General features: G+C 42.4%; 1 protein-coding gene across 5 annotated transcripts in view; it reads left to right on the forward strand.

Moving 5' to 3' along the window:
- The window catches only part of PTPN22 (protein tyrosine phosphatase non-receptor type 22), a 37,983-nt gene extending 19,014 nt beyond the window's left edge, over positions 1-18,969 (forward strand). The window contains exons 7-21 of one of the 5 annotated variants that reach the window (XM_083446659.1): positions 11-73; positions 599-741; positions 1,498-1,564; positions 1,949-2,026; positions 2,633-2,725; positions 5,963-6,039; positions 6,880-7,586; positions 8,821-8,901; positions 9,623-9,753; positions 11,358-11,385; positions 11,852-11,932; positions 13,029-13,129; positions 14,091-14,121; positions 16,319-16,396; positions 17,609-18,969. In XM_083446659.1, coding sequence (XP_083302785.1) covers positions 11-73; positions 599-741; positions 1,498-1,564; positions 1,949-2,026; positions 2,633-2,725; positions 5,963-6,039; positions 6,880-7,586; positions 8,821-8,901; positions 9,623-9,753; positions 11,358-11,385; positions 11,852-11,932; positions 13,029-13,129; positions 14,091-14,121; positions 16,319-16,396; positions 17,609-17,673 — 1,824 coding nt within the window. In that variant the 3' untranslated portion in view covers positions 17,674-18,969. Of the gene's footprint in view, positions 1-10; positions 74-598; positions 742-1,497; positions 1,565-1,948; positions 2,027-2,632; positions 2,726-5,962; positions 6,040-6,879; positions 7,587-8,820; positions 8,902-9,622; positions 9,754-11,357; positions 11,386-11,851; positions 11,933-13,028; positions 13,229-14,090; positions 14,122-16,318; positions 16,397-17,608 lie in introns of those variants that run through there. The other 4 variants (XM_083446660.1, XR_014512711.1, XM_083446662.1 and 1 more) reach the window with 4 other exon arrangements.
- The last annotated feature ends 241 nt before the right edge of the window (positions 18,970-19,210 follow it).

Consider the following 19,210-nt stretch of genomic DNA (forward strand, 5'->3'; position numbering starts at 1 on the left):
TTTTCTATAGGAGGCCGAAGAAAAGAGAAATGAGTATGTGATTCGCACTCTGAAAGTGAAGCTGAATGACAGTGTAAGTCTGGGAACATATGGTAGGAATGCTTGGGGAAGTAGTCTGTGCTGGTGCCACCGATCAACCCATTTATGTGAGTCCTTTTGTGGTTACAATATACCACTTATGGTGGTGGTAATAGAGTCCGATGCTTCATAACTGCAGGAGCTTACATCCAGCGGAAACTTGAGGAAGTAATCTTTGCCTAAGAAGAGTTTGAGTCTACAACTTGTACGTAGGTATAAATGCTTAAGCTCCATTAAGTTCAGTGGGACTCATCTGTCACACTGATGCATTCATAGCATGTAGAACTGTGAATAGGGATATTGGCATGGAAATCTGAACAGCCACAATCTGAATATGCTCAATGGAAAGGTGTAGGTATGGCGTCTTTGCAGATATGTAGGGTGTTCAGTTCAGCCTAACTTTGCACCCTCAACTGGCTACAGTGGCACAACAGTCAAATTACCCACCCACTACTTCCACCACCTTCAAATGAGGATGAGATCAATTAGAATCACTTCTTCTCCTTTGGTGCCTTTACAGGATAGCCGAACTGTCTACCACTTCCATTATAAAAACTGGCCAGACCATGATGTACCGTCCTCAATCGACCCTATTCTTCAACTCATAGAGGAGATGCGCTGCTATCAAGCACACAGTGATGTACCTATCTGTGTACACTGCAGGTGAGGCTATTTAGCAGTAGAGATTTATTCTTTTTTTATGCCAAGGGAGAATGCTCAATCTCTGTATTAATGCTCAAAGGGAAATATACACTCAACTATAATCTTGGAGGCTCACAATCATTTTAGTTTTGCATCTTCTCCTTTCTCTCCCCTCTCTGTGGATTCTATATTCTGATTATTTTAATGTAATGTTTCCTCCACCAAGACAATATGTTTTCTTAGTTTTGCTGTCCAAAAATACCTAATCCTGTAGTGAGGTTAAAAGATGCATACCGCTTAGTTCAGAGCAAGAAATTAAGTGAGTTCAGCAAATAGATCAGAAATATAAATTGGGGGTTGATATCAACCTCAATTTGAATGGATGACATTATCTGCCCCCAATACAGCTCCTGGGAAAGCACATAAAAATCCGTTCAGGAGCTATTTTAGGACCAATTCAGGGGAAGGACAAAATTTTCTTAGGTTTTTCTGCAGATTGACACTTGTTCCGATTCAGCAATAAAAAGCGGGTTTTCCTAGGGAAAGTGGCAGAACAAAAACCCCAAAACTTTCTCAGGCCTGTGATAATAGATTTATACAAAGTACTAGTAATCACAGGACAAACAAATGTGTGGATGGGCCCTAAGAGATTATCAGGGAAGGTTGAATGTTCTTTTATTAAAATACTGGAGGAAAAAAGAGAGCTGGATGCTGGATGAAAATGAGAGCTGTTCTTGGCCTTCCTCCAACAATCCCTTGTGTCTTTTTTTCTTATAGTGCGGGCTGTGGAAGAACAGGAGTCATCTGTGCCATTGACTATACGTGGACTTTGCTAAAAGACGGGGTGAGCTTTTGTTTCCCTGTTAAACATCTTTGTACTGTTCATGTGCCACTATGTCAGGCAAGGAAGTTCCCACCGATGGTAATATAACTGTCATGAGATGGGAAATTTTGCTGTCTGTTATGCTGTTACTGGAAATGGGAACTTTTTCACCAGCTGATGTGTATAAACTCCCAGAGTATAGTGTAAATATCCAGAAGATATTGTTGACTGGGTAATGTATGGATGCCATCAATCAATCAATAGGAATTACTGAAACTCTTCAGTAAGACTCTGAAATATGAATTCAGTTATAAGGTGTGTTGCGACACAGAGTGGATGGCTGGATATGGGCATTCTATATCACCAACAGTTCTTTGTCTTTCCTCTCCCCTTCATTATCTTAAGATTCTGCCAATGAACTTCAGCCTTTTTAATACGATCCAGGAAATGCGAACACAGAGGCCTTTATTAGTGCAAACACTGGTACGTTCAAAAAATACTTTTTCTATCGTGCAAAGTCTATATGAAATTGTAGAAAGCATGTTTGCCTTATAGAGAGACACTGCTGTGCTCTAACGAGGAAATCCTTGTGTGTGTAGCAATAATGTACAAGAGCCCTCTTTGCATGAAAGCCTCCTGCAGAGCCATCAAAGGAAAAGATGCAGTTATTATCAGAAGAAGGGAGATCAAAGTTCAAAATGCTAAGGCATTCTGTGGATAATGTGCCAAATAAACTGGCTGGCAAAAGGGCACACACAATCTTTCAAATGCTTATTGCCACCAGGAAATGATCTGTTCTCAAAATGATGTTCAATCATTCCATGAAATATTTAACCCATTAAAAAGGTACTGTCCCAGAAAATGGAGCAGTGCCAGAACTTCCGTTTCCTCTTATACGTCAGCAAAGCTCAGCATGAGGCATAGTCACACCCACTTATTAAATGAATCTCCCCAATTTGGGGATAACCACTGCTCCTTAGCTTGTATGCCAGAAAATATCGGTATAGCTTTCAAAGTCTATGATGAAGTAGAGAAATGAATGAACAAAAGTGGCATATCTCCATGTGATTTATTGGCATCATTTTACAGGAGCAGTACAAGTTGGTCTATGATGCTGTGATTGAGCTCTTTAAAAGGCAAATTGAGGCACTTGCTCATCATTCCGATAACTTTGCTATGGAGGTAAGTGTACAGTGTCTGGTTACAAATACAGAGCATTTCCCCCCAAAATACAGCATTCCTACCAATGCTAGCACCAAACAGGAACTGGAACAGGAAGCACTTCAAACGTTGCATTTATCCTTTGTAGAGAAATTCAGATCTCAGGCCAACAGTATTGCATTCACCCAACCCTCGTTTCTTGCATGCAAACTCTCCCCTGTTGCTGGTTTTTTGTGATGCGTGATCAGTTATCCACCCAATGTTCCACCCGTCCATTTGGTTTCTAAAAGCTAAGTCAGAAGGAGTGAGCAGGCGTTAAACAGAAAATCATCCTGTGCTCACTTCTCTAAGGATTAGTTCATTGATGATGATGTCAATATCCTGCAATGTTGTGATTCCACAGCATGGAATTTCCAAAATGTACATTCCACCCTCTCTTATTCACAGAACTGCAACCTACTCATTTGCAATTACACATTAAATGAGTGTTCACATTATTGCCTTAGAGTGTTGTGAAGTTGCTTTTACCCTGGTGCATTTCACAGCTGTATCTTCCCTAGCCATTCACTTTGGCAAGTCTTCACTACACTCCTGTTTGTGTTCACATTGTGGAGCATTTATGGGGTGGGGAGCAAGTCTTTGTCCTATGCAAAGTTGTCCATACCTTGGCCAGAGGTGAATGAGGAATGGCATGTGAAACTGGTTGAGAAAAAACACATCCAGCAGCAGTATTCTATAACAAAGTACAGGATACATAGGCTTTTTGAATAACATCATGTGAACATGGATTAAAAATGCAGCACTAGAAAGACAGTGAGTGCACAGTAAAGAGAAGTGTGAACACAACCTTTGCTACTAAGTGATAAAGGAAAACCTAAGATAAATTCAAATGCCATTACTCCAATTCTTTAAGTCCCAACTGAATTTTACCCACACCAATCCCCCCCCCCCGTGTGCTTGTTGTTGTGTTTGCGGAGACCTTCTGCTCAAGCTGAGAGAGTCATTTTCTTTCTCATCTGCTGTGGGCAGTTATGTGGTCTAGCAGAAGCATAGGCCAGGGTGACAGAGGCAGCATTTCAACCAGGATGTGGTTTCACAGATACTGGCTGTTTTTCACAGCTTTTAGGACCTTCAAAAAGGACCTTTGAAAAAGCAGTTTACCAAAAATGGATTTGGGGCTGAGACTGACTTACAATATCAAGACAAGAGCAAACCCACCTATGTGGAGTCTCTCTGAATGATTAACCTGAGGGCCTAGAAGGCCCTAGATAGAGAGCTTCTTTGAGAGAAATTTTGAATGTAAGAGTATTTATTTTATTTGTTGTTGTTACAAAAAAAGCAATAAAAAGTATTTGGGTAAAACAAGAGAGAGAGAGAAATTTGGGGGCATAGCTCTTTACAGAAGCTAAGTGCATGCATGTTTAGGTTGCAGTACTAGAAGAAAGTGCACAAGAAGATGTCCCACCAGGAAAAAGGATCATATGGCCTTGTGATCCCCCCCACCCCACCCCATGGTAGGCTGGAGACAAGTGTGGGTTGAGAATTACGGCCCAATACAGTTGAACCCTTATTTGAAACAGCTTGAATCAGAGGGCATGTCCAGACAAGGTTGTTCCACACTTGTTCTGTGTGCGCAACTCGTACATGAGGATCCACACACTCCTATTTCTTTCAGTCACCATATTAATTGTTATTCCATTCCTTGCAATCCACACCAGTCAGCAGAGGTTGACAGAAAATATCCCAGGTGTGGGTTTTTATCCCTCCCCTCAAGCACACTTCCTCCCTCCCCCAGTTCACTTAGGCTGTGTACACATTACCATTTCCTCCGACTACAGTGGGCTCCCACCGCTGATGTATGAAGCAGAGAGCACGTGGCATTAGCCACAATCTGTATGTATCCTGTAGATTCTTGAGGATTGTTTCTGTTTGATGTACTTCCCCTCAAATCAGCTTCCATCTGATTTGAAAAGGCAAGATGCCGCTAAGCTGAGGTGTGCACAGTTCAGATAGTTGTTGTGCATGCGCAGATGGGAGCACATGTGCAGCTGACAGCTTCATTCAGTTCAGGGGTGGTGGTGTAGGCACAGAGAAACAAATCAGGTAATGTGCATTGAATGAAGACACCCCTGCCCCCTCTCTGGTGTACTCAGCAAGTGCAAACATAAAGAGGGGACATGCCCATACTTTAAGCCACTGGTGTGTACATAGGCTTAAACTTCATTTTACTTGCACTTAAAAAAATAAAAATAAACTGCACAATTCTGATTCTCATCAAAGTGCCAGCAGAGAACACTTCAGGGCCCTTCAAAACTGGAGTCAGTCATGATGGAAGACAGAAGCAATTTGCTTTCAGGGGTGTTATGTTTGCACCAGTCCTAAGCAAAGTCTGAGCTTTATGTTACCAGTTTTTATATGGAAGACGCTGGAGATGCTTCTGTCTCACAGTAGCTCCAACAGCTGTTCACCATGTGGAGCGCTGTAATAGTATGCAATGTGGAAGCATTTCCAATAACTCATGAGGTAGCTAAAATGTAAGACTTGGTGCCGAGTACTACGCAGAAGCCAAATACACTGAAGTAAGATGGGTGATGAAAGAGGGACATACCACATTAATTATAAGCAATAAAAGTGAATCAGCATTTCCTGGAGAGCTTAGAGAGAGGTACCCTACTTGGCAGATTCCGTAGTAGTCTAATCTTTATCAAGCCACTGAACTCCAAAAATGTATTTAGAGAGCAGGGATGTCATAGACAAAGGAGTAACTAGATAAAGGAGTTCAGTGATTATCTGTTGCAATGGCAAATACCAATTCCAGATCCAACAGTGTAGCCCACTCTTTCCACTATGAAAGGTGTGGACACATGACTATAGCCAAGGGAGGGGCAGCTGCCCCACACCAATCAAGTAAAACAATAGAAATACTTAATTAACTGACCAATCAAAATGGTTCTGCCCCCCCAAACAAATGTCCTGCCCCCAACAAAGTCCTGCCCCCCCACAAAAATCTTGGCTACGCCCATGTGTGGACCTCACAGAATACAGATCTTTTAGTCCAGACCTGGGCATGATTTAGCCCAAACATGCATTTGGCAACCAATTTCTTAAATATTTTGTCCTATATTTATATGGTGGTAGTACTGCTGTTGTTACCCACCTTACATTGAGCTGTAAGCCAGTACTACGTCCACCTGTTGAAAACCAATGTTCTGGTTCTGTGAGTCTACAAAACCTATATTTTTTTTGTAACTTTTGTAGTCTGAAGCAAGCCATCCAACAGCCACAGCATTCCAGGCTCCACATATGGAAACTTCTTCTTTGATACAATTGAACAGGTAAGAAAAGATGTAATTCTTAAGTATAGCACACAATTCGGGAAAGATTATGCACTTTAAAAAGCCTGTAATCCAATGCACACTTATCTGGGAGGAAGCCCCATTGATCTCAAAGGACATGCACAGGATTGCACTGTGGAGCCCACTAATCTCAGTGGGACAGTTAAATGTTTATTCTCTCTTTCACTGAAATAAAGTAGCCTTAGCTCAACTTTGGTTGGTTTATAGCCATAGTCTCAACCTAGCTATGGACCAGGATTGGGGATGCTGTGTTTTACCCATAAGTCCCAGCCACCATGGCCAGTGGTTAGAGATGTTGGGAGTTGTAGTTCAACAACATCTGGAGGGCCACAGGTTTCCCATCGTTGCTACAAAGAAAACAAGGTTGCTAAAGTAAAACAATTCCTACCTGCCTCTCCTCTCTACTGACTTTGCATCAAGGAAATGTATGGAGGTCATCTTGTCTATCAGCAGCTACTGTCTATGGTAGTTAGTTGGAACCTTTAAACACAGAGGAACTCTGAATGCTACCAGTTGCTGTGTGAGAACAGTGAGAGAGGGCTATTGCCTTTATGCGCTGCTGGTAGACTTTCCAAAAGCATCTGGCTGAATACCAAGGTAAATAAAATCTTGGCAGTCCCCAGGGTGTCAAAAAGACATTTTTCATTTTTAAGAAGCTAGTCTGGGTTCTTTTGGTTGATGTTTTTTCATAGGTGGAAGTAAAGTTTCTGAGTTTTCACTTATCCCTAGCCATTTTGCAATGCAGTGGAACTTTGTCTGGATTGAGAAGGGCCTTCCCGAATACTTATACATTTGACAATCATGTTCCCTTCGTTTCAGTTCAGTGCAAGAGGAGCAGGAGAAATCTCTGAGCCTGGGTCATGATATAGGCACTCGCGACAGATATAGAGATGGTGCTTCTCTGGTCAGACAAGCAATTTCAATTGGATCCTTGAGCTTCAGCGCCACCAGAAACACGGGTGCCGCAGCAGGCTTGAACTCTTGGTTGCCAAGACAGCCACTCCATAAGCATCACAGTTTGGACTTCAACCATCTCTTTTGGGCAGAGCTACCTGTCACTTTAAAATCAGGAAGTGAGGCTGGGATCAGCTTAGATTCAAAGGTGCCTCTAACACGGACCAAATCGACCCCTTTTGAGTTAGCATCACAGAGAGCGTCCCAAACGTTGACAAGAAAGGACCCTGGCTCCTGTGAGGGCCTCCAGTCTGGAGGATTTACAGCTGACTCTAGCCTTTCAAATAAACTATCAAGCAACACCAAGCGTTGTCTATTCGCGAAGTTACGCCATCAGTCCTGTACTTGGTCATCAGAAGATCCTTACTTTTCTTCCCTGTCATCGGACGAACCATGCTCCCCAGCGCTTCCTGACCCTGCTGCTAATCTATCTGAAACAATTCCCCTGCTCGCTTCTGCTGCAGACGCCACAGCTCAGCCCTTGGAAAGTCCAGCAAGGCCCAGCTACCCACCATGCACCTCTGTGGCTCAGAATATCCAACCAGCAGGTGCAGTGGAATCTGCCTGCCAGAGTAAGTCCTTGAGAGTTTGTGGGTTCCTCCTGCAGGGGAATTTGCATTACAAAAGGAAGTTTACAAGGACGCTGTTTTGTTGCCCTAAGAGATCAAGAGGGTGATAACATTTTAAGTTTGCACGTGGCCAGAATTGGACTTTGCTAGTGCATGGATGAGGAATCAAGATGGATAACTAATAGCTTTTTCATATGTGGAGATTAAATTCCCTTTGAGAGTCTATGTTTCATTCTTTATGTGAACATCTAACAAATATTAGCAGAAGAGATGTATATGGGTTATCAGAATGTCTTAATATCTAGAATTCAAACTCCTTGCCTGGCCCAGTGCTGGGCAAGGGAAGGAGGAGGAATGCTGCACAACAACCCAACACTTTCGGGTGATGGGATACCACAGTTGTAAAAATCTAAAATCTGAAAAAGTATGAATGGTACCGTGCTACTCTGTATTCTGCTAAATGAGGAATGAGAAGGAAAACAAATTAGCAGAAGGTTTCCATGTGGACTTTGGATACACAGGATTTATGGTTGATGGGGGAAGGGAGTCTAGTTGCCACTTCCGTCCCCCATCACTATCACTTCCAGTGCCATCTGGTGGTCACTTTGTTTATTTTTTGGAAGTAAATGCTTTCATGCTTCCGCACTTCAATATTTTACAACAGCGATTGCAACCAGGTGGTGTTTCCCTATTATACATTCAGAAGTTTGTTCATGTTTCCAGTGTTCCTGATATGCTTCATTTAAATCAACAGAGAAGCTTATTGCAGGACACTTTCCGTCCACACTTATGGCCTGAATAGTGCTATAGACTTGGATTTTAAAATGTGCATGGTTTTCCTACATAATGGCAAAGATGGTGCACAACTGAAGCAGGGAAGGTTCTGTAGTGCACATGTTGCAAGCAGAAGTTCCCATGTCCAATCATGGATTTTTCTAGCTAAAAGGATTTCAGCTAGCAGTGTTTGCCTAATACCTATATCTTGGAGAGGTATTGCTGATCACAATAAACTGTTTGGATCTGAATGGGCCAACAGTCTGACTCAGAATAAGGCTGTGTCCTTTATTTCATGACTAGTTTTCATAAACTAACATTGCGGAATAAGTAGCTATGCAATGCAACCAAGGTCAAGGAAGACCATGATAGATGAGAGGTCTTGGTTATTATCTTGCATGTCTACAATAGATATTTGTGTATATAACCCAAGTCCACTAACTTCAGCATTTTGGCTTAACAGGTTCTTCCCAGGTGGATGAAGACATTCCTCCCCCATTGCCTAAAAGAACCCCTGAGTCCTTTATTGTACCTGGAGAAGATGGTGAGTTCAAGTATCATCTAAGTGAATACAGTTGTGTTGATGGCAGAACACCATATGCAAGATGAAGTCATCATCTCTTTCAAGGGTGGAGAACCATTTTGGCCCAGTTGGCCAGATAGTTTTCTGTCATCCTCACCCCAAAAGCCAACTTCACCATCCAGTGATTGACACTGAGCATAGGGCTGGCAAAACACCTTTCCATAGATTTGAACTCACTGCCCATCACCTGATGGATGGTGAATTCAAGCTGCTTTCTACGGGGAGTGGCTGCATAATTGAGTTCCCCATGGGGAAACTAGTCACACAGTTGTTCAAGCTCGCTTCCTGCAGGGATCAGTGGCGTGAAGCAATCTGCATGGAAACTGCTGCTGAAATGGTGGGGGAAAGCTCCCTTTTAGCAGCACTTTCGATGCAAACTGCTTCGTGCTATTGGAGCCAGGGTTGCTCCCATTGCCCATCAGCTGCCCATTGCCTGCCATGCCTCGCTCCAGCACAGAAATGATCAGGAGCTCACTTTAAGCTCCCTTTGTAGCCATTTGGTACCTAACACATATGACATTAGGTGTGGAACAGGTTGGTGTGGTTTGTGAGTTGGGGCCCCTGTAAGGCCAAATCTGAGCTGAAGGTTCCCCATCCCTGATCAACAACTTAGACTAAGATAGTGATGATCTGCAGAAAGTTTTAAAAGATCCATTATGTTTTCTAATCTTATCCATTGCAGATGACTCTGTGTTGCCAGATTCAAACCACCAATCACTGTCCAAAAATGAGAAAATTGGAATCTCTAAGGAATGGAGCGGCGTGTCTCAGCTGAAATTTTCTGATGACTCTGTGAGACTGAGGCCAAGTAAGGTAACGCATTAGAGATTTTATACATCTCCACCAGTAATATTGCTATAGAGTTCTCCTGACTTCTGCAGAAACAAAGGCTGCTACTTTATATAACTAAATTGCAGCAGATATTCAGTTCATAGTCCAACAGCTGAGGCTAGGACAATACTTCTGAAAAAACATGTTGTATTACCGGTAAGTCTGAGTAAGTCAACTGGCAGTAGAGATGTGCAGCAAATTCCAGTGAAGATGGGAACATCTGCTAATGAACATTCTTCTTCCTAAAATCCATTGGGAGCTGATGTGACTAACTAGGAAGTTCCCACAAAACAGGGGAAATGAATAAAGGGCTTTGGCTTTTAGCATGAGCAAGTGGAACCTGAGACAAATGTTGGGATACTGCCAGGGAGACAAAGTCCATCATGACTCCACGTTGTCTCCGGACGTCCATTGATCTCCCGTAGACACGCAGTATCAGCAATTAGCGACATGAGCTCCAGAAACAGCTTGCCACATTCTAGAGCCGTGCACGCTCTATCAGCAGATAATGCACACAGCGAAAGATGCACTCAGGAGAGCATTATTTACAAGTTTATTTCTGCGTTGATCAGAACAAAGAAAACATGACTGCCTGCTTCAGTGTCTCCGGCAGCGAAAGAGAGAAACTAAAGCAAAGACACAACAGAAACATCCTGTGAAACAGGAAATGCGCAGGCTGTGACACAAACATCCTGCTCCCTTTTAAGGTGGAACAGAAATATCCTAACAACAAAATGTTGCAAGGTTCTGTTCAGGGTTCCAGCCAGAATACTCCATTCTGTCCATACTTTTCCTCCAGTTTTCCACCCCACCCTTGTTAGTCAGTGTTACATGTCCACAGAGCATTCTCAGTTCTCACTGGGCTGTTACTGCAATTTCCTGAGCTGGTAAGGGCCCGGTAACAAATTTACAACCTGTGCTGATCTCTGAGTAGATGTGTTGTGTATGCTGACAGGGTAGCATCCGTCTTATGCAGCTACTACTGTGTTGCTGAAACACTGTTCTGCAGGTAGGGCTTTGTAATTGTTATCATTCGCAGCACTGCTAAATTTGCTTCAAGCTGTTATTCTTATTTGTTCAGTTCAGTTCAGCACAACAGTTTTTCAGGAGTGGGAAGTAAATAACACTTTCTGAACCTGAAGACAGAAAAAAGACAGAAAGGAAGGGCATGCTGATATTAGTAGAAACAGGACCAGGGCGCTCTGGCTCTTGCTAACACCACAGTTGAAAATCCCTTCAGCAATTTAATAGGAGAACTCTTCTGAATAAAGACAAGTGGCTTGCTTGAATGTCACTTTCAGTGGTCACATTTTTAAAATGAGCAGAATGCCCTTTCATCTGATTTAGTTTTGAAAAACTGAAATAGGATTTTTGTAAATGCATGGTTAACAAATGGCATGTGGGTCCACCTTCCACTACAATTGCACGCAGCATGTAATTCTTTAGGAGCATTGAGTATGAAGCTGTTTGGGGGCATTGTCAAACCTTTAGAGAGTTACAGCTGTCCATCACCTACTTACTAAAAGTTAAATGCACTTATACAGAGTTGAGGGATGATAAAGTATTCTCCTTTTGTTTATTTTCAGAATGCAAAGCTGCAGAGACCCAGATCAGGTAAACTTTCTCTTGACATTTCTATGAATTAGTCTGTGCTACTGCTACACCTGCTTGCTTTGTAATGAAACGGGGGTATATCCTGTTCTTATCATGTTCCATCATTCTAGCAATGCCTTGCTTTTATTGTCAATGGAAAACTTCTGTTGTATAGATGGTACACTAGATTGTACACTTACCAAATCCTGTTCCTCATTGTCATCTTGTTCTGTTAGTATTATTGCAAAATACTGAAGAGCCAGTGATATTAACACATGTTTTTAGAATTCTCCCTATGTATGTGGGAGCTTAAGGTGCATACATGTTCTCTTGGGATGAATTGTGCTTAACACTGATAGCAGATAGCAGAACTGAAGACATTGCAGACAGTGCTGGCCTGATGCTGGAGAGGCTCAGGGGTTTTTTTTTGAAAGCAAGCTAATGAAAATGTTTTCTCTAAATTATTTTGTATTGCTTGTTATTACAGAGATTCCCCGGGATCGGTCTCCTTCCCCTCCCCCACTTCCTGAAAGAACTCCTGAGTCCTTTATTCTTGCAGATGAGGAATGTAAGTACAAGAGCTGTGGTTGTCTTGTAACAACATTATTGGGTGGTGATTTTAGTTAATGCATTTTCATTTGAGGAGGAAGTCAGGTTTGAGAAGGTCTGGGTGAAAAGTGCTGGAGGAGAATCTTGTTGTTGGCATCTGTCTGTCTTGGGAGACAATGGAGGAGTGTGCCTTTGGGGGTAAAGTCAAATCTTTAGAGAGTTACAGCACCTGCTGTGGCTGTGGAGACTGATATGGGAGAGAAATGTTTTGTTGCAGCTGGAGGAAAATCACAGCAACAAGAAAGGAAGATAACAATGAGTCTCCATATAATCACATTCAGAACCCACCTTTTGCCACTAATTCCTATTAATACATACTTGTGGCATACTGAGAAACAATACGAATGTCTATAAATCATAGACAATCATGCTGCCAGAGAACGTCAGAAGCACCAAAAAAATCTCCAATGTGGTTTACTGTCTAGGCGCTGTGGGTTAAACCACAGAGCCTAGGACTTGCCGATCAGAAGGTCGGCGGTTCGAATCCCCATGATGGAGTGAGCTCCCGTTGCTCGGTCCCTGCTCCTGCCAACCTAGCAGATCGAAAGCACGTCAAAAGTGCAAGTAGATAAATAGGTACCGCTCTGGCGGGAAGGTAAATGGCGTTTCCGTGTGCTGCTCTGGTTCGCCAGAAGTGGCTTAGTCATGCTGGCCACATGACCCGGAAGTGTACGCTGGCTCCCTCGGCCAATAAAGCAAGATGAGTGCCGCAACCCCAGAGTCAGCCACGACTGGACCTAATAGTCAGGGGTCCCTTTACTTTTTACCTATTAATTATACATGTAATTATATTGAAAGAATTGCCATATTTTGGGGGGAAGAATTGGTTTGTTTTCTTTTTCTTCTCAAATGACGCCTTTCATATATAGCAGGGGTAGGGAACCTTTGACCCTCCAGATGTTGTTGGACTACAACTCCCATAATCCATGAACATTGGCCATGCTGACTGCTAGGGCTGTTGGGTGTTGGAGTCAAACAACATCTGGAGGTTTCCCCATGTATATGGAAGCGTCAATCCAGTTATTGTTTTGCTGAGTGTGTTTTTGTTTTTCTAGCTCAACCATCTGTTACGAACAATGCTGTGAGTTTCGGAGAGTCTGTGATTAGATCAACAGACAAGTCATCAAAGGAAGCAAAATGCTTCAGGAGGAGTAAGGTAAAGGAGCATGGAGAATGCATAAGAAGTGGAGGGAGAGACAGCTGTAACATTTCTATTAGCAGAGAAGCAGGGCTTCCCCCATTCCATGCTAATTATGTAAGTTTCAGCTGTGCAGAAGTTCTTTATCTTTAAATAGAGAACTGTCTTCTGATAACGCTTCAATGGAGGGCTGCCTTCTGTTAGGTAGAATACATGACTACTCAACTTTCCAGTTTTAGCCCACATTATGCTGCTTAAAAACACAAGCTAACAATTGTTAGGCGTGTCTCTCCCCCACTGACTCCATCCACAATATGGAGAAGAAAGAAGTTTTTAACTGGTAGATCCTCTGGTAAAAACCAGAGTTTGGAACATTTCTCATTCACAACACCAGGGAGCGCTCTAAGCAAGAAAGAGAAGCAAATACAGTACATATGAAACCAGAAACTGCAGTTTTGCTACCTGTGCAGTTAAGCTGTAATAATCAAATATGTAAATCAACAGTGATTCACTCTTTTCAGAAGGAAATATACCCAAGGACCTTAATTTCAAATTAATGACCCATTGTGATGCAACTCTAGGCTGGCTTTGTAGAGCCTCAATGCAAAGGGGAACAAACCTCTTCCTCTTTGAACTGGAAGGGAACTCCATTTTGCTGTCCCAGAAAGTGAATGGGCTGCTTGTGTTGATCTAGGGTGCTTCCACACAGCAATTTATTATACACTCAGTGCTTCTCAAATGTCACCCTATATCCCCCCATCCAATTTGATCCATGTTTACCATTTCCATTTTATTTTTACTTATTGGACTTCCTGCAGAAAAGTCAATCCACATTAAATGAGTTGGGTGGGTAGAATATGGGACAGCCTTTTGACAGGTACTCATGACAGTTGCTCCCTGTAGTTTATTTTTCAAATAGATCTGTTCTTAATAAGCAGGGTTTTCGCAACACCGTAATTTTTCTGTGTTTTCCCCCCAGAGCTTGAAAATTTTACGAAATGTGAAGAACAGTAAGTCTTTTGAATTTATAGACTGTCTATATTTTGCATATTCACTGCGGTGGTGCTGTGTTGTTAGCTGAGCCGAGGAACCATAACCCCTAACAATTCTATTGGGAGATGAAGGCACTCAGTAGTTTTGCTGGATTAATAAAGACCTATCACGCAGCTTCACTGTTTTTCACTGTGCATCTCAGAGGGTTTCAGAACCAGGAATTAATTAAAGATCTACATTTATCTGCAGAGGTTTCATTGTGAATACTAAACAGAGAAGGCAATTTCTAAAATGTGAAATCTTTCTACACCTTTGTGTATACTGCTTGCCAAGCCTCTCCCACATCTCTTCAGTATCTCTTCTGTATAAGAGGCGGGTGAACTATGCAACTAAATCCTAATGCTATGATTCCCATGAAGCAACATTCACTATGTGAACTGGGGCATTCTTTCATTCCACACACGATAGATGACAGGCCTTTTAGATTAGACCTACTTGGGATGGTACCTCTAGCACAAAACATTTATTTTTTAAAATGCTGATTTATAAAGCTTTGCTCCACGCACCTGTTGATGCAGGTTCCTGCCTTCAAAAGTTTTCCAGGAAACCTTGATAAATCTTTACGGTGCTCTTCCTGTGTGTCCTTCTTTGGATTAACAAAAGCAGGAAATATCGCTGCCAACGTTGCTGATTTGGTAGCACGGCGCCTTCTAAATGTGCATTGTAACAAAATCCAGGCAATATCAGCAGCTAGTGGTCACGTTGTGGGTGGAATATTTTTAATGTATTACTTGTTCCTCTTGTCTTTAATGTAACTATGTAGAGTTTATTGCCTCTTTGTTTGGTTGTAAGTCCCTTTGGGTTGCCCTGGGCAAGATAAAGCAACTGGCAAATTTAATAAAGAAATTTTATATAGAGCGATATAGATATACGCAATATATGCTGTATTGTTTTCTTGTTTTTGCAATTAAAAAATTTTATTTTTAAAATCTGAGGGGGGGTGGGATGGAGAGTATTATTTTAGCCAGTTGGGCCTGAGATGGGGAGAGAGGTAGAAGCCGCTTAGGTATCGGAGGAGGAGAGTGTCAGTGCTAGACTGGTGAAGAGAGAAACAGTCAAGAACTGAGATCTATGGACAGCTCTCCTCTGTAGTGAGCTACTAAAGTGCAGGTGGCAGCTTCTCAATGAAGAACCCTGGACTGGCTGTGCCCACCGAGGCTGGCTACAGGATCCTTCTGGACAAGAATAAGTATAGGAGGACTTCCTTTTCCAACTGAACCTCGCTTGAGCAACAAAGTCTTCCTAAACTCTGATGTGTTCCAGTATCATTGGTTGGTCTTTGGTCTTGGCCTCTGGATTGCTCTTCAGCCTTGCCTCCTAACTTGTCCTTTTGGATTCTGACCTTTACTCTGGCCTTCGTCCTATGGCTTCTGGCACACATCTGGCTACTGCCAGCAGTCCAGCCCCGACAACGCAGTTGGATCGCCGTGATTGCAGAAGGCACGTATAGATCTGGGCCTTAATCACAGGCACCAACAAAGGTGCTGGCCCAGGTCCCAGGGTTAAATAGAGCAGGATGTCAAGGTGAGGCAGAGGAACAAAAGTAATGTGAAGGTCGTAGAATGTTGCCCCAGACACAGCTTAATATTCTGTGCCTCCTGGAAAGATCCTTCAAGTTCTGTGGTGCCTATTAAACATTTTTCCAGCTCTATGCGGGCAGCTCATCCATGTGCAACTCCTGCACAGCTAAGGGAGTGTTTAAATGACCCAATAATATGGCCATAGGTCTTTGTCACTTAATAAGCACTCCTCCCCCTCCTGCAGAACAGTGCTTGTGGGGAAGACCCGTGCAATTTATCCCTATTGTTGGGTCGTGTGAACCTTCACTTAGCAGATGCACAGGAACTTGCTTACAGATCAGTAATTCCTAGAAGAACATCTCAGGAGCAGAGCAACCAATAGACAATGCAGAATACAGTGGTCTTCAAAATTCTGTGTTATGGTTATTCACTCTTGTGTCCAGCCTGAGAACCACAGCCTCCCCAGCAGGAATCATGTTTCAAGAAGCCTGTGATGTTTACATGGACCATCAGCTCAATCCTAACAATGTCTACTGAGACATAAGTCTTATTGCACTCAACATGACTTGTTCCAAGATAAGTAGGATTAGGATTGCAGCCTATCAGTTCCTAAGATCTTCCTTTCTATTTCTAGGTATTTGCGGTTCACCTTCAGTTTTAAAAGTTCCAGAGGCTGATCAATCAAATCACTCCAGCTCTGTTTTGAGATTTGGTATGTTGTTGTTTTAAAAAGCGATGCTTCTTTATTCGACTAACCATGAAAAAATTTAAGGGTGGTGTAGTTGTTATTTCACCACTGACTATGGTTATTGTTACACATTGTTTTAGTTTATAGGTATTAGAGGAATGCACTCTATAGTCTTGGGTCTGATAAAACAGTCAACTTGGAATCATAGAATTGTAGAGCTGGATGAGACCACGAGTCATCTAGTCCAACCCCTGCAATGCAGGAAGAGGAGTAGAAGAAGCATTTGGATTTGATATCCCGCTTTATCATTACACTAAGGAGTCTTAAAGCGGCTAACATTCTCCTTTCCCTTCCTCCCCCACAACAAACACTCTGTGAGGTGAGTGGGGCTGAGAGACTTCAGAGAAGTGTGACTAGCCCAAGGTCACCAGCAGCTGCATGTGGAGGAGTGGAGACGTGAACCCGGTTCACCAGATTACAAGTCTACCGCTCTTAACCACTACACTACACTGGCTCCCAGGAATCTTTCACCCAATGTAGGGCTCAAACCTACAACTGTGAGATGATGAGATTCATGCTCTACTGACTGAGCTATCCCAGTACCATGCTTGATGGCTACATATTGTGAAACTATTACAGTAGTTTTCAAAATACTTACTTCTGGGTTTGTTGCACTCTCTTCCACAAGCCTACTCCCAGAGTAAATACTTTCAGCAATGTGATATACAGTATGTATGCTAATATATCAGACTCACTTCTCATTAGCTGAATCAGACAGCTGGCCTCTTTTATTATTCTTGTGTGAGAATCACATGCTAATCTTTTAGAATCATAGAATTGAAGAGTTGAACAGGACCGCAAGGGTCCTCTAGACCAGGGGGCAGCAAACTTTTTCAGCAGGGGGCCGGTCCACTGTCCCTCAGACCTTGTGGGGGGGGCAGACTATACTTTTTTGGGGGGGAATGAATGCATTCCTACGCCCCACAAATAACCCAGAGATGCGTTTTAAATAAAAGCACACATTCTGCTCATGTAAAAACACTAGGCAGGCCCCACAAATAACCCAGAGATGCATTTTAAATAAAAGGACACATTTTACTCATGTAAAAACACTCTGATTTCTGGACTGTCCGTGGGCCGGATTTAGAAGGCAATTGGGCCGGATCCTTCCCCCGGGCCTTAGTTTGCCTACCCATGCTCTACCATATGTAACATTTTCTTGGTTTTGTTTTCTAGGTTTTGCAAACCGGTTTTCAAAACCCAAGGGACCAAGAGATCCACCACCAAGTTGGAACATTTAGTAGAACTTTGCTGATGCCCTTTGTCTCTGCAGGAGCCTTGCCTTCTTCTGTCATCAGTTCAGCAATTGGAGTCTGCAGCAAGACCATCATTTGGAACAAAATGGCTTTTGTTGTGGTGCTACTAGAAAGATAGTATATGTGACCACTATAGACGAAATATAATACTGAATGTGAAAGTCCCTGGTTTCTGTTCACGTTTCCAATGAAGTACTATTTGTCAAAACAACACACTGCCGAACAAAGAGATGTGCTGGGGCTCACACCTTTCCCGAAGCCACAGCATCTTTCCTGGGGGTGTGTACTCCATTCCAGGAGGCATTAGCGAAGAAGTGGCTCAGCAGGGGGAAATGCTGAAGATGAGAGGCACTGTTATTTATTAGTAATTCTTGTGTTCCAAGAATTGAGTGATATTCAGTTGTGGGTTTTTCAAGCTCAGACCTTTCTTTTGAAATATATCAGAAACTGGTAGGGAATTTCTCTGTTGTATTCTCACGCAGAGGACATTTATTTGCATGAATGTAATGGACACCAGGTAATCGTTGGTGGACACAGAAGCAATAGTTGTATCCTGTGATTTCCAGTATGTAACTGAAGTAGGAGGTCAGCCATCCACAGGTCCCCTGTCTCTAAATATCAACAAGTAAGCAATCAGTTTTGGCTGCCTACATTTAAAATAAAACCAATCATCCTTCAAGCAGCCATTGGGGTGTCTCCAAACCAACTGCTTGGTTTTGATCCTGAGTCTTGTTAAAATTTTAAGGAATAATTCCTCACCATTTTAATACTCTGGCATGTGGCGCCTCAACACCTGCGACAAGATTTTCTCCAGCTGGGATCTGTTTCCCCCAAACGTTCAAAATTAGGAGTTTTTTATTTGCCCTTTCACTCCTATCTTTTGCAATCAGAACTTGAAATTCTCTCTCACAAGTTTGTGGGCTAGAATTTTGGGATTGCAAAGGTTTTATACTTTGCACTGAAGCAGTATTCTCCATGCTCAAACGTTCAAAGTACTGGTGTATAAACACATAAGGTGCATTATGCAAGGGGCACCTACAGGATAAGGTATTTGCATTGTGGAAACACTCCCAGATGGCTGGAGCAAGTGAGATGTGGTACACTCTAGAGAAAAGAGAAAAGATGGGGGGTGGGGGATCAGGCACAACTGACAGACTTTATTTCTGTTAAAAAAAAAAAAAAAAGATTTGAAAAACCAAACTTAAAGAAACCCTAAAGCATTTAATGGAATGTTTATATGGGAGTTGCAATATAATAAAATAAAATGTTTTATTTATTTAGTATGCTGGTTACTGCTTCTGCAGATTGCATTTCTACAAAATTCAATAGTGGTGCATATTTCAGATTTATCTCAAAAGTGTAGAGCACTACCATTGGCACTGTCAAAAAGAAGTTACTTAACTTTTAATGACATACTTATTGAGTTGCCCACAGCTACATTCAGAGTACTAATATTCAGAACTCTGATAGATAAGGGACTGGCTTCCACTTAAAAGCAAAAATTTAAGTCAGCCATGTAGGT

The sequence above is a fragment of the Podarcis tiliguerta genome (assembly GCF_965153285.1).
Source record: "Podarcis tiliguerta genome assembly, chromosome: 6".
NCBI classification, from domain to species: Eukaryota; Metazoa; Chordata; class Lepidosauria; order Squamata; family Lacertidae; genus Podarcis; species Podarcis tiliguerta.